Source organism: Cnephaeus nilssonii, assembly GCF_951640355.1.
Source record: "Cnephaeus nilssonii genome assembly, chromosome: 5".
Taxonomy (NCBI): domain Eukaryota; kingdom Metazoa; phylum Chordata; class Mammalia; order Chiroptera; family Vespertilionidae; genus Cnephaeus; species Cnephaeus nilssonii.
This window is the reverse complement of record NC_137076.1, coordinates 8,294,428-8,309,955: the sequence shown is the minus strand read 5'-3', so window position 1 is coordinate 8,309,955 and position 15,528 is coordinate 8,294,428. Positions and strand designations below refer to the sequence as shown.

General features: G+C 48.4%; 1 protein-coding gene across 3 annotated transcripts in view; it reads right to left on the bottom strand.

Annotated features, from left to right (window-relative positions):
• Positions 1-15,528, bottom strand: part of INSR (insulin receptor) — a 169,067-nt gene that overhangs the window by 26,818 nt on the left and 126,721 nt on the right. For all 3 annotated transcript variants that reach the window (XM_079773169.1, XM_079773168.1, XM_079773170.1), the window contains 3 exons: positions 11,053-11,324; positions 9,916-10,055; positions 1,842-2,001 (listed from right to left, as the gene is read on the bottom strand). In XM_079773169.1, coding sequence (XP_079629295.1) covers positions 1,842-2,001; positions 9,916-10,055; positions 11,053-11,324 — 572 coding nt within the window. The remainder of the gene's footprint in view (positions 1-1,841; positions 2,002-9,915; positions 10,056-11,052; positions 11,325-15,528) is intronic.

The following is a 15,528-nucleotide window of genomic DNA, read 5'->3' as shown; positions in this document are numbered from 1 at the left end:
TCCTCACCCTTGAACACAAGAGTGAGGGGTGCCAACCCCTCTACCCCCCGAGTTGAAAATCTGCATTCATCTTTTGACTCCCCCAAAACTCAACTACTAATAGCCTCCTTGTGGATACCATCAACAGATGAGTAACACATATTTTGTAAATTATTGGTATTACATACTGTATTCTCACAATAAAGTAAGCTGGAGAAGAGAAAATGTCATTAAGAAAAACATAAAAGAGACTTATTTATTTTTAAAAATCTGTATATATGTGGACCCATGCTATTGAAATACATGGAGTCAACCATATATTCATTTTATATTAAGGATATTAACTCGGTCAATGATGTTACAAACATTTTTGCCACTCTGATATTTTCCTTTGAATTTTCCTCATGGTGTCCCTGGTTCTTAAGAGGCAGATTGCAAACCTTGGGTACCCTAAGGAGTAGAGTGTCTGTTATTGATGAGCCTCTTGGACACACCAGAGTTATGGTAAGGGGTGGGATGGCTCAGGATGGGGCTGGTCACCAGAAGAGCAAGCCTGTGATGCGAGGGTGGGACCTTCAGCCAGCCTGACCTCGAGAGAGGAGGGAGGCTCAGACTCAGTGCTTCGATCAATCACACCCAGATAATGAAACCCCAAGGAAAACCCGACGGCAAAGCTCAGAGGATGAATCCGTGGATGTCGGGAGGGTGACATTACGTTTCCTACTCAGGGGAGAGGACACGGCAGCCCTGTGTCCAGGACCCTGCTGGCCCTGGTCCTGGCTGTCTCTTCCTTCGGGTAGTCCTGACTCATCCTTTATAATACAACTGTTTGTAGTTATAGCACTTCCCTGAGTTCTGTGAGCCACTCTAGCAAATGATCTAATGGGCAAGGGTCGCGGGAACCCCCGACTTTGTGGCCAGTTGGTCAGAAGTGCAGGTGGCCTGGAGAACCCCCAGACTTGCACCTGCCATCCAGGTGAGAGCAGTCTTGTGGAAAACGGCTCTGAACCTTGTGGGTTCTGTGCTAGCTCCAGTGGCAGCGTCAGAATCGCAGCGCAAGACACCCAGTTGGGGTCAAAAATCTCACCCTAGTCCCGACCCTGACCCCAACCATCCCAGCAAGAATCACCCCACTTTCCACCCTCCCACCAGGCCAGGCACGTGACATTCCAGCCAGCCAAGCAGAGGCCGCAGCTCACCCCTGCCCACCCAGATCCCGCTCCCCCTGGTCTAGAATCTCCCCTCCTCCCAAGTTACCAGTCTACTCACCCATTCTCGTGTCTGGGTTCCTACCACACGCCAGACTAAACATCACCTGTTGCCCAAACCTGTGCATTCTTCCAGGTCTCGGCCAAGATGTCACCACCTCCAGGAAGCACCCCCTGACCAGCTCAGCCTTCCTCACCCCTCCCCACCCTGCTGTCCACAGGGCGTCCAGCTGGCTCAGTGGCAGCACTTGCTGCATGGACGTCGAGAGCACACCCTCAGCTGAGTAGGGAAGCTCTCACCTACTCCACTGGAGGACATGGCCCATCTCATAACAAAGACAGAAACACTAGCTCACAGGAGCTGGTGTGCTTATCAGACTTGCCCTGTGCCAGCCATCTGACCTCCTGCCACTGAAACTTCCCTTCGTCTCCAGGGGTGGTCCTGTTATTATCCCCACGGACAGATGAGGAAGTCCAAGCTCAGAGAGGGCAAGCACCTTGCCCCGGTCACACAGCAGCAGCCGGTAAACCCAGAGGTCAAGTCCAGGGCCAGCAGGCATAGCCTCCCCCCTCCCCCGACTATTCCCAGAAACGTTCTGCTGTTCCCAGCAGCAAGCACAGCCCCAACTGGTCCAAGTCACCGTGCAGACTCACAGTAGTTTGTCACATAGAAATAGGTGGGTTCTGTCCAGGAACCATTGCCCGCCAGGGAGGTGGCCCGTACTCTCACGCTGTAGTTCCCGGGGGACAGCCCCCTCAGCCTGCAGCCCCGCTCCAGGGCGAAGTGCCTGCGGGACACACACAGGTGCAGCTCCTGGAAGACAGGAGGAGACAGGAGCGTCGGGGCTGCGCTCCGTACGCGGGAGCGCCCGGCCCGGTGGGAATGTCATGGACAGGATCTGCTCAGAAAGGACACACAGGAGTTAAGGCGCAATCAGTGCCACATGCAAGAAACTTGGAGACTTCTGGAATTTTAGAACCTCAGCTCTACCGACAAGGAAAAGAAACACAGGTTATCGTGGCTGATAACAGCCGCTCTCCCTAAACCACAGCCAAACATCTGACCTAGATCATTCCATTTAATTCTTACAACACCCCATGGCTTAGCTCTCCTTAGAGACGAGGAAAGCGAGGCTTAGGGCAAAGTCGGAACTTTTGCTGTAAAGGGCCAGAGAGTAAATCTTTTCAGCTTCAACGGGCGGGTTGGTCACTGCCACCAACTCAACCCTGCCGTCACCAGCAGCCAAAGCAGCCAGAGACAAGTCCCCAACCGGCAGCATCTGCCATCAAACACAGGAGGCACCGGGCAGTACTCTTCTTCTTCCCACTTGATTACAACCGTTTAAGGCGGGGAAGCGGTTCTTAGCCCACACCGTGTACAAAACCAGGCCGGTGAAAATAGTTTGCCCACCCCGACTGAGGATGTGAAATGGTCAGTCAGAGATCTCATAGCTGGTGAGTGGCAGGGCTAGCCCTTCAACCCCAAACTTTCTGGCTCCAAAACTTCTGGCTCCCACTGTGGGATATTTTCTTTTTGAGAAAATGCAGAATATAAAACCTTTATTGCTTAACTGAAATGTTAATTCTCGGTTACAACTATTCATATAACTGCTCCATGTAGGAATCACAGTAGTCAACATTAAGTACAACTTCATTACCATACTAGAGGCCCAGTGCACGAAATTCTTGCACTGGAGGGGTGGTCCTCCTCAGCCCGGCCTGTGCCCTCTCACAGTCCTGGACCCCTCATTCCTTACCACCCACCTGCTTGCTGCTCCTTACAGCTCGGCTTACTGCTCCTTAGCTGCTCCTTAGCATTGCCACAGAGGCGGGAGAGGCTCCTGCCACCGCTGCTGCGCTCACCAGCCGTGAGCCCAACTCCTGGCTGAGCGGAGCTCCTGCGTTGAGTGTCTGACCCCTGGTGGTCAGTGCACGTCATAGTGACTGGTCGTTCCACATTCGTTTCTCCATTCAGTCAATTTGCATATTAGGCTTTTATTATATAGGATATTTCTTAAGATAAGATCATTCATGGCACATTGCCCCTTAATCCCTAAATATTCAGTTAAAGTGTTTTCAGAAATTACTATGAAACTGGTAAGAAAGCTAAAATAATTTCTGAAGTCCAAAAGCTATGAATCTTAGCCAGAGAGCTCCTTAATTTCTTATCTTCTATCAACAGCTTCACAAGTCATTTGGAAAATCAGCCTAGATGTAAACATAATAAACCACATTTCCTGTCCATTCTTGAAGTTGATCTTTCTTAAGAAACGATAGAACAGCACTATCTTTGAAGATGGCAGTAAGGCCTGACCCTGAGACTCAAGCCCTGGCTCTGGGTCAGTTTTCTGCGTTGGACTGGTCAGGAGTCACTTCCTTCAGCATCTTCATCAGGGAGCTTAAGTGAGTGTGTGTTAATATTATCTTCTCTTTTAGCATTCCATTTTGTCATGGAAAGGCAGAAGTGACCTTTCAATGTCGCCAGGCAGCATGGGTAGAATGCAGATGGAAACCAATGGGAATCCCCCAGGAAGAACAGAACAAAAGGTTGTAATGCTGCCCTTGAGCAAACCTTCAATGCCAACAAGGACGGGAGCTTCCAAAACAACGTTGTTTGTAACCCTGGAGCTGTCACCCCGGAGCTGTCACCTGGAGCTGTCACCCTGGAGCTGTCACCTGGAGCTGTCACCCGGAGCTGTCACCCTGGAGCTGTCACCTGGAGCTGTCACCCGGAGCTGTCACCTGGAGCTGTCACCTGGAGCTGTCACCCGGAGCTGTCACCCTGGAGCTGTCACCCTGGAGCTGTCACCCGGAGCTGTCACCCTGGAGCTGTCACCTGGAGCTGTCACCCTGGAGCTGTCACCTGGAGCTGTCACCCGGAGCTGTCACCTGGAGCTGTCACCCTGGAGCTGTCACCTGGAGCTGTCACCCGGAGCTGTCACCTGGAGCTGTCACCCGGAGCTGTCACCCTGGAGCTGTCACCCTGGAGCTGTCACCCTGGAGCTGTCACCCGGAGCTGTCACCTGGAGCTGTCACCTGGAGCTGTCACCCTGGAGCTGTCACCTGGAGTTGTCACCCTGGAGCTGTCACCTGGAGCTGTCACCCGGAGCTGTCACAGGAGCTGTCACAGGAGCTGTCACCTGGAGCTGTCACCCTGGAGTTATAACCTGGAGCTGTCACCCTGGAGCTGTCACCTGGAGCTGTCACAGGAGCTGTCACCTGGAGCTGTCACCTGGAGCTGTCACCCGGAGCTGTCACCCTGGAGCTGTCACCCTGGAGATGTCACCCTGGAGCTGTCACCCGGAGCTGTCACCCTGGAGCTGTCACCCTGGAGCTGTCACCCGGAGCTGTCACCTGGAGCTGTCACCTGGAGCTGTCACCCTGGAGCTGTCACCTGGAGCTGTCACAGGAGCTGTCACCCTGGAGCTGTCACCTGGAGCTGTCACCCTGGAGCTGTCACCCAAAGCTGTCACCCTGGAGCTGTCACCTGGAGCTGTCACCCTGGAGCTGTCACCCAAAGCTGTCACCCTGGAGCTGTCACCCGGAGCTGTCACCCGGAGCTGTCACCTGGAGCTGTCACCCTGGAGCTGTCACCTGGAGCTGTCACCCTGGAGCTGTCACCTGGAGCTGTCACCTGGAGCTGTCACCCTGGATCTGTCACCCAAAGCTGTCACCCTGGAGCTGTCACCCGGAGCTGTCACCCGGAGCTGTCACCTGGAGCTGTCACCCTGGAGCTGTCACCTGGAGCTGTCACCTGGAGCTGTCACCTGGAGCTGTCACCTGGAGCTGTCACCCAGAGCTGTCACCTGGAGCTGTCACCCTGGAGCTGTCACCCTGGAGAAGACTACGCCCCGAGGACCCGAGAGGTTCCAGGCGAGGTGCACCGAGTTGGCAAGCACAGCGTGGCATCGCACGCACTGGACACTGTGTCCCCAGCCCTGCGGAGCCCAGCGGTGAGGACTCCTTCACCACCTGCGTGTCCCACTCCGTGGAAGTCGTAGAAGAGGATCCGTCATTGTCGGAGTGCCATGCCCACGGTGGGATATTTTCACCAGACCTCCAGACGTCCCAGCAGGGCAGGGAAGGAGGAACCCCTGTCCCCTAAATCACATTTCAAGCTCCCCCCTGCGCGCCCAGGCCTCGGCCTCACCAGAACCAAACGGAAACATGGCTTGATGCCTTAACAAATTTGAATCCTCCTCCCTTCCTGACCTTTGTTACCTTTCTTCTACTTCATTTAAAAAGGCGGGGATCTACCTAAATGCTGATAAAACAGAGAAGATAAGCATGTACACCCCAGCGATAAACAATCAACTAGAGATAAACCCAGAGCTTATTAGGAAAGATGGGAGGCTTACAGGGCCAAGTTTTGAAAACTTCCCCAAACAACTCCAAGCTCACAGTGCGCGCAGGGAACTGGCCTGGAAAAGTTAGGAGCGAAAGAACGGAGAGCTCCCAAGCTCATCACGTGACAACAGCAACCAGAAAACAGACAGGCTGTGGGCGAGGCTGGGAGCTCTAGTCCAAAGGTTCCTACCAGGATGCGTCACCGAGCAGAAAGGGACACATCAGTAAACACTGAAGCCAAAGGTAGCAACCATCCAGGACAAGGGGACATGCAGCCTCCTACCTCAGTCATTTGCCCCAGATGCCTCTGGGCTGGGCCTGAGAAGGGAGCGTGATGGAAGGAACTAGAACTCGATAGTCTCCCCACAGACACCAAAATAAATAAACATAAAAAACAAAAAGAAGCCGGTGAGAGTTTTGTAAAGCTGGCAAAGCTATCGTGGTGCAGAACATTTTTAACTTCTGTCAAAGCGATGCCAGACAAAAACTAAGATAGATGTTGGAGGTCACCGACCAGTCTTGGCTATGAACAGGCTTTTTAACACGTTCCGGTAACCTCTCTCTCTCTCCTAACTCCCCCCCATCCCTCTGTTCCCCTACATGTTGAATAGTGCTGGTCTGTCTGGGATGGGGGCCAGGGCAAAGGCTGATGGGGATTCATGACGGGGATCCCACCGCTGACCCCTGGGCTTCAGGAACAGCAGAGGCAGGCCAGCCCACGGCAGCTGGAGGACACAGGAGTGGGTCCGAAGCCAACAGGGCAACCAGGGACCGAGGGGTTCCTAGGATGTAGGACTTCGTCTCAAGCCTGAAAAATTCCAGGCAGGTGGGGTAGAGTTGGTCACAGCAGCAGGAATAAAACCAGGACGGTCTGCAGCGTAAACACTGGCTGCTCACTGCACAGAATCCATATTCTCCCCCTGCTCCCAATAACACCCCAAACTTCCTCTGGCAGCTGTACCCCCCCTTGAGTGTCTCCTGCCTCCCACCCTCAACCCCACCCTGGTTCCAGGGCTCACCCTGGCAGCCCAAAGCTGAAGAGTCCCATTGGTTAGGGACGGGCACAAAACTCAGACCCAAATGAGCCATCATGGAAATGCAAATTAAGACCACAGTGAGGCGCCGCCTCACACCCGCTAGCATGGCTATAATAGGTCAGGTCGGCAAGGACGCACGGAAGTCAGAGCCCTCGTACACTGCTGGTGGGCATCGAAAAGAGTGCAGCTGTTATGGGAGAGAGCCTGGCATTTCCTTCAACGTTAAATGTCGAGTTACCATGTGACCCAGGAATTCCACTCCGAGGTATGCACCCAAGAGAATGGAAACATATGCCCACACAAAAACGTGTACATGCGTGTTCATAGCAGCATGACTCCTAACAGCCAAAAGGTGGAAATAACCCAAATGTCCATCAACCCATGACTGGATAAACACAACGTGGCCCTCTATATGATGGAATAGTGTTTAGTCATAACAAGGAATGAATTACTGATATAAGCTACAATGTAGATGAACTTTGAAGATATTATGCTAATGAAAAAGCCAGAGACAAAAGGCTACATATTATATGATCTGTTCATATGACATGTCCAGATCAGCTAGAGCCACAGAGACAGAGAGTGGACAAGTGGTTGCCAGGAACTGGCCACAGAGGAGGCGGAGAAGATTGGGGGTGATGGCTGGGGGTGTGTGTGTGTGTGTGTGTGTGTGAGGTTTCGTTTGGAGGTTATGAAAATGTTCTGAAATCAACTGTGGTAACAGTTGTACAAGTTTGTAAATGTACCGAAAACCATTAACTGTACATGTTAAATGGGTGTATTTCATGGTATGTGAATGTATCTTTGTGTGTGTGTGAGTGTGTGTGTGTGTGTGTGTGTATATATATATATATATATATATATATATATATATATATATAATTGATTTCAGAGAGGAAGAAAGAGGGAGAGAGAGATAGAAACATTAATGATGAGAGAGAATCATTGATTGGCTGCCTCCTGCACATCCCCTATTGGGGATTGAGCTTGCAACCGGGCACGTGCCCTGGGCCGGAATCGAACCCAGGACCCTTCAGTCCGCAGGCTGACGCTCCATCCACTGAGCCAAACCAGCTAGGGCTGAGTGTATCTTAATAAGGCTGTTATTAAAAAACCCTCACGACCCGGCCCCAGCAGGTGGCTTAGTTGGTTGGAGCATTGTCCTGCCCACCAATTCCCTGTTTGTGCACCTAGGCTGCAGGTTCAATTCCAAGTTGGGGGCCATAAAGGAGGTAATCTCTCTCTCTTTCTCTTTCTCTCACTCCCTCCCCTCCTTTCTCTCTCTCTAAAAAAAATAAAAATAAAAATCAATAAACAGCTCCTCATCCCCATCAGCACACAGCACTCCCCTCCTGGTCCTGTGATTGGTCACTGGGTGTCACGTGGCTCAGCCTGGATGGGCATGCTGGGACACCAATGCTCTCTCTGCTGGTTGGCTTGGTGCTGAGAGGATATGAGAATTGATACCACAGAAACCTAAGAAGGACAGCTAAGAGCTGCTGGGCTCACTGCAAGGACACTTACAATGCAACTGGTACAAAGGAATTCTGGATCCAGCCATGTCTGAACTCCTTAAACTGTTTGGTTAGAGAGCGAATTAGCTTCCCTTCTGCCATAAGCTAGTTTGATTGGGGTGGGGGGGTGGGGGGGCAGGGCAGGGGTGGAGGAAGTTCTTAGCGCTGGTGTAAGACGAGGATCTAACACCCAGAGCCTGTAATCTCAGCCTCTACATTATACTGAACAAAGGTCTTCCCAAACACCCTTATAAAAGGCCGCACATCCGCCCATTTTATGGATATACCCTTGTTTATGTGTCCATTTCCAACACACATCCACCCCGTGCCCTGCACTTTTTGATGGTGATGAGAATATTATGAATAAAGTTTACACACTCCCCTCCAATTCCGAATTATTTCCTTAGGACATATGGGGTTAATATATACAGAATAAGATAGTAATAAATCGTACAATAGCAACCCTCTATGAGTCATGCCTCCCTTTATGCAGCCCTGAGAGGTGCCCTCCTGTTCTGAGGCTGGGCTGGCCATTGAACTTGGCAGATGCACATTCTTCTTTGTTTCTTTTTACAACTCCCTGCAGCCATAAAACAGGCCTCGGGCCAGACTTGGACCACAGGCCATAGTTTGCTGATTTCAGTTTCAAATCACTGTCAAAGCTGAATATCTGGGCACCAAAAACAGATGAGGTGGGGCCACCTAGGGAGGCCCACCTGACCTTCTGGCTCGGGGAAGCCATGCTGTGCCTACCTGGTTACAGGATCACCGAAGTTCCAAGAAATCGGACAGTTTTGTTATAACCTCTGTAAGGTGCTGGCAAACTATGGCCCACAGGCTAAATCCGACCCACTGCTTGTTTCTGTAAATAAAGTTTATTGGCACACACTACACCCACACATACGCATATCATGTATATGGTGGCTTTCAAGCTACAATGGCAGAGCTGAATATTTGCAACAGAGACTGTCTGGCCACAAATCCAAACACACCGACCATCTGGCCCCTCACAGAAAAAAGCTGCCAACCCTTGGATTAGAATGCCAGATCCTGACTCTATTCTTATGACCTTGGACACAGCTTAAGTTCTGGAAGCTTCCGGCACCAGTTCATTTAGTTATTCTGAGGAGTTACTGCACTTCATCGAACCCAAGAGGCATTTCATTTTCACATCTGACGTTTCTGAGACTGGAACGCACCCTGGAGACCACACATTTCTGAAACTGGAAGGCACCCCTGAAGTCCACAGCTGGGGGTGGCAGGGTCTTTCTGCTTCTAAGTGGCCCATAAACATAACGGGGCCTCTCCTGGCATCTTAGATGCAATAAAACGCAATAAATGAGATACTGTAGGCAAAGAGCTTAACATGCACAGGGCACACCATGAGCCCTCGGGATAGCTTAGCGGCCTTTTAGTTCTTAGATCCCATGTCTTGTGCATCTTGGCACTCACCCATCACCCTGCAGAGCGTCTCGTAGTCAAGACAGGCGCCCAACAAAAAGTCACTTATTAAAGCTTTAAGTTATCTGTTCCCAGAATCAGTTAACTCTCGCTAAAGTGAGATGAGTCTCCTGTCATGGCAGGAGGGACACAAATGCAGGCAGCCGTCATTCAACTTGTAGGCAGAGCTAAAAGGCAACATGAGAAACTGCTGAACGCGGTCTATGGACAGGCATTTCTGACCCGGCTCCCTGGAAAGGTATGTAGCAAGGCTTTGAGTTCTAGTAATGAAGCATCTAATGAGAGAAGCATTTGGGCCAGAATTTAAGAACAGGAAGGAGGCAGCAATGACAGCCTCGCAGGTTCATGCCCAGGTGTCCAGCGTCTTACCTCATCTCCGTATCGTCGATAACTCACTTCATACAGCACAATCAGACCGTTCGGCTCCTTCGGCTCCTGCCACATCAAATGAACGATGTTGTTCTCGAAGATTTCATGGGTCACGGGGCCGACAATGTCATCTGCCTTGGCTGTAAGGGGCAGTGGTTAGAGGCAGGGACCTGATCCCTGGATCGAATCCCACCTCCACCACTTACCAGCTGTTGATTTCGAGCTGGTTACCTAACTTTCCTATGTTCCATTTCCCTCGCTGGAGAATGAACATGTAAAACTCACCTCAAAGAGCTGTCCACATATCTATGTCTGTCTGTCTGTCATTGGTTCTGTTACTCTGGAGAACCCAGACTAATTCTAGAAGCCTCAATACCATATGTATGTGTGTGTGTGTGCATATTTCTTAATTTTTTTTTCTTATGGCTTGTGTGTATTTTCTAATGTTGATATAATGGCTCTGCATGACTAGTGTAATTGAAAATAAGAAAGGCAACATGCATGAATGGGAGGTGGGGGAGAATGGGGGAATAAGGACACATATGTAATACCTTAATCAATAAAGAAATTTAAAAAAGAAAAGAAATGCAGCATGGATGGACCTTGCGGGCAGTAGGCTAAGAAGTAGGTCAGACAGAAAGACAAGTACTGTATGACTGAAAAAGCAGAACTCCCAGAAACAGGGAGTAGACTGGTGGCTACCAGGGCTGGGGGAGGGGAAGTGGGGAGATGCTGGTCAAAGGGTACAAACTTCCAGCTGTAAGAGGAACAATTCCTAGGTATCTGATGTACAGCACGGTGACTATAGTCAAACATACTGTACTGTGTGCTTGAAAGTTGCTGAGAGAGAACTTAAACGTTCACCACAAACAAGACCTGGAAATCCTGTGACGTGATGGAGGTGTTAGCTGATGTTGTGGGGTAGATGCAGTGTAATCACAGTGCACGTAGCACGGGATCAAATCACCACCTTGCCTCCTGTGTTACAGGAACTCACACGATGTTATATGTCAATCGTTTCTCAATAAAGCTGGGAAAAGCTAAACTTAATAAAAAGCTGTAAGGGAGGATCAGCTAAAGAGGTAGGGCCCCTCCTGGGTCGGCGTGTGCACCCTGGCCCACGATGTGCCTTCCCACCTTCGGGCATGGTCCTGGCGCTGATGTAGGCCGCCACGCTGCACCTCTCCTCGGGGAAGTCTTGGTTGCAGGCCTGCAGCTCGATGCGGTAGCCAGTGAAGTGGCGCAGGCCAGAGATGACCAGCGACTCCTTGTTCACCACTTTCTCGAAGGGCCGGTGCGCCTCCGAGCTGGTGGGCCCGATGGTTGAGGTATTGGGGAAACCCGGAGCTGTGGGCACAGCCGTCGTCACATTCCCCTCGTCACCAAGGGCCCTACGTTTTCTCGATGGCCTGCCACGACATCAGGACACACAGGGTCACGCAATCGCCATCTTTAAATACATGCTGCTGGAGACTAAGAGGCTTAAAATAAAAGACTGGAGCAGGGGAACGTGAGGGAGCAGGTGAATTAAAATGCAAATTGCCAGGAATTACAACACAGAGCCGCTCTCAAGATGCCCTTTGAAGCCTCAGAAGGATGGGGACAGGCCCACGGGGGGCGGGGGGAGGGAGGAAGGGGCAGGGCCATCACTGTAGACGCACCTCGATGTTGCCCTCAACCTGCTCGATTTCAGGCTTTCATTTTGCAGAGTAACAGACCACCCAGGGTCAGTGTTAAAAATAAGATGCCAAAAGCCTGTAAGAATCCAGCTTTTCAGGAAGCCCTGCTGAATGGCATCTGCCCAATGGCCCGAGCTCCTGGCCGACACCATTTGTTTAAAAAGGAGAAACAGGTCTTCTAATTTTTATGACTCAAGCCGTGAGTTTGACATGCTTGGCACCTGCATAATTTGAGTGATTCAACTTCAAATATTGGTAAAAGAATCCTGCGCCATTCAGGCTGGTACAGGTAACAAAACAAACAAACAAAAAAAGCCTATGCAACTGACACACTTTTTCCCCCTTAAAAAGATATTCAAATTACTCATCATTCCACTGCCTATTGCTTCCTGTGGGCAATGTTTTCTCCTAGAAATAGTATGTATGACTATGATGAGGATCAAGCTAGTTTTATAATCCTCTTTACTTGTATTAGAAGCATTTATCAAATATTTTTCTTAAGCCCGGCTGGCGTGGCTCAGTGGTTGAGCATTGACCTAGGAACCAAGAGGTCACGGTTTGATTCCTGGTCAAGGGCACATGCCCGGGTTGTGGGCTGAATCCCCAGTGGGGGGCTTGCAGGAGGCAGCCGATCCATGATTCTCTCTCATCATGGATGTTTCCATTTCTCTCTCCCTCTCCCTTCCTGTCTGAAATCAATAAAAATATATTTAGAAAACAACAACAACATACTAAGTAGAGCCCTACCCGGTTTGGCTCAATGGATAGAGCATTGGCCTGCGGACTGAAGGGTCCCAGGTTCGATTCTGGTCAAGGGCACATGCTCGGGTTGTGGGCTCGATCCCCAGTAGGGAGCATGCAGGAGGCAGCCAATCAGTGATTCTCTCTCATCATCGATGTTTCAATCTCTTCCTCCCTCTCCCTTCTTCTCTGAAATCAATAAAAGCATATTTAAAAAAACAAAACAAACAAAAAAGACATACTCACTAGAACAGAATTTACGTTTTTTCTTTCCCAATGTGAAACGAGGTTTGTCCTCATTACAAAAGTAGCACATGCTCACTGTAGAAAAGTTGGAAAACTAAAACATTCCAATTTATCGTATGCATACGCCATACTTAACCATCCTCCTGTATTTTTAAAATGAGTGTTTTTCCAATTTTCTTTTGGTATGATAAATATTGCTTTGACCATTGTCTCATTAGATCCTAAAAGTAGATTCCTCGAGGAGAAATCACTAGGTTGTGCTTCTTAATACATTCGGCTAAGTTTCTGTCTGGACCCTAGATTGACTGCGGTCTCACCAGTGGTCCATGAAAGCATGCCAGCTTGGTTACTGGTTTCATTGGGTAACACCGAGGGAGGTTAGTGGGGTTTCCTTTTCCTTTGCTTTTCAGGTTTTCATGAGGGATTTTTTGAAGCATCCCTCTGCCGCTTTATTTGTATCTCTCTGAACAGCTGAGTGAGAGCTTTTCTTTCCTTTATTGCTTCTTTTGTGTTTCTCTAGGGAACTGTCCACCTTACCCTGTTTTTCCACGCCCTCGCTCCTGTGTTGTTCATTCACTGAAGATATAAATCCTTTACAAATCGTGTTGCATGATTCATTCTTGTTTGCCAGCTAACTTTTTCTAAATGACCTGAAACAGTCTTTCCCATTTATCTGTAAAATTTTGTACCTCAGCCAATTTTTTATTTTTTCTTTACAGGTAATTGTGTATGGGGTTACTTAGGTTTTATGGCAATTGCGAAAGAGATCTTTCCCCTTGTTTTGGATACTAATTATTGCTAGGACAGCCACAGGCTTTAGTTTATTCGTATTGTCCCTACTTTCCCATACGCTGGTGCTAAGAGTTTCATAGCTGATTTCCTTGGGTTTTCAAGGAACACACCAGTAAACAGGTCAGCATACTTTAATGGTAAATGCTAGAGAGGGAATATTTTGGGCTTTGTGGGACATGTGGCGTCTATCACAACTACTCAACTTTCCAATGGCTTTCAAGCCACTGTAGCTGGAAAGCAGTCATGGACACAACGGAAACGAATGGGTGTGGCTACCTTCCAAATAAAACCTCCTCAACACACGGGTAGCTGGGTCATGGGGCAGCATTTGTCCAGCCTTACACTGGAATAGCTGCAAATATCAATGATTTTATTTCCCATAATTCCTTCTTTTAAGTTCTCGTTTCTGTTTTGTATCTATCTGCACTAGCTAGATACCCAGAGAAATGTTAGTAACCATGACACTGGACGCCTCCTAATTCTAACAGAAACAGTTTTAAGAATGATGTTAGCTTGGTTATTGGTTTCATCTAGGTAATATTTATCTCGTTGCGCCCCCCCCCCCCAAATTAGAATATTTTTAACATTATCTAATGAATTATATGATTTTCCTTACTGGGCCTCTTGGAACTAGACTATATTGTCATATCTCTGGATCTTAAATCACCCTTGCCCTTCTGAGATAAACAATATTGCCAACATAGTGTTTTATTTAGGACATTTGGACCTAAAGTCCCCTATTAGCTGGTCCTGAGGTTTTCTTTCAATGTAGCATCTTTGTCAGGTTCTGCTAAGAGGTATTATGTTGGTTTCAGAAAATAAACGGGGTAGGTTTCCATAGATTTCTATGCTCTGGAAAAGCTTCCATATTACAGGAAGTTGTTGCTCTTTCAAAGTCTCAAAGAACTTCTCTGTAACAGTTTCTGGGACCAGGGCCTTTTTTTTTTTTTTTTTTTTTTAACTTAATTGACACCTTTTCTTAGTCTTTTTCAGAGTTATTAGAATATTTAATTTTTCTACTTCTTGAATCAATTCAGATGAGTTAAAATTTCCCACCTCACAGAAAGTTTCAAATTTCATAACACAAGATTATCAATGGAATGCAACGTATTAAAATCTTCCTTAGATCCTAGTTTTATGGCGCCTTCGTTACTTCTAATTATTTTTGTGTTTTTCCCTTTGAGTTTATTTACAAGTTTAGCCATATTGATTTCCCCTCCCTCCCTAATACATTTATATTTTTACATTTTTATTGTGTACTTAATCTCTGAAACAATGTATGCCTGCTGACTGGCATCAAAGCCCAGCTTTGCAATATTCTACAAGTTAAGGTATGTGTTTCGCATTTCCATTATTTTTCAAATAGACTTCAGTGAAAGTTTCTATTTCTGCTTTGACCCAATAGATATCTAAGTAACTGACCCCTTCCTTCCTTCCTTCCTTCCTTCCTCCCTTCCTCCCTTCCTTTTGAGAGAGAAGAACAGAGAGGGGGAGAGAGAATCATTGATGTGAGAGAGAAACACCAATCCAGTACAGGCCCGGCCGAGGGATCAAATCCCCAACCGGTTATGTGCCCTGACCAGGAATTGAATCTGTGACCCTTCTGTGCATGGGACGATGCTCCAACCAACTGAGCCACACCAACCAGAGCTAAATAGCTGACTTTTAATTACCAGGAAGTAGACTTTTCTGTTCAGACTTTTAGTTTTTTGTGACTGCACTGTGGTCACAAGATGTGTGGTCAGGAACAAACCCTACTTTAGGTTTACTCACTATGATTTTCATTGTGGTCTTTTTGTATGAAAAGACCAGTGGTTTCCTCAGATGGAAACCAAGGATATATTCATCTTAGCAAGATTCAAACATTTCTGTATAGTCACAAGTGGGCCTTGAAAATAGTGCCAAGACGCTGAGGCCTCATGAATAATTGAGTAACTGATATCTCAACAACTGAGAACATAAAATGATCTCGTCAAAGAGGCAAAATATGTATATGCCCAAAGGATTATACCCAAAAGACCACAAATTGGTCATGAAAGACCTCCATGATCAAACATCGACTGATCCTTCCACTCCCTACAGACACAGCATTTTATTGCCCACAGGCTCACCCTGGACCTGGTTCTCAGGGTGATTCTGCCCACTGTCCCAGAAC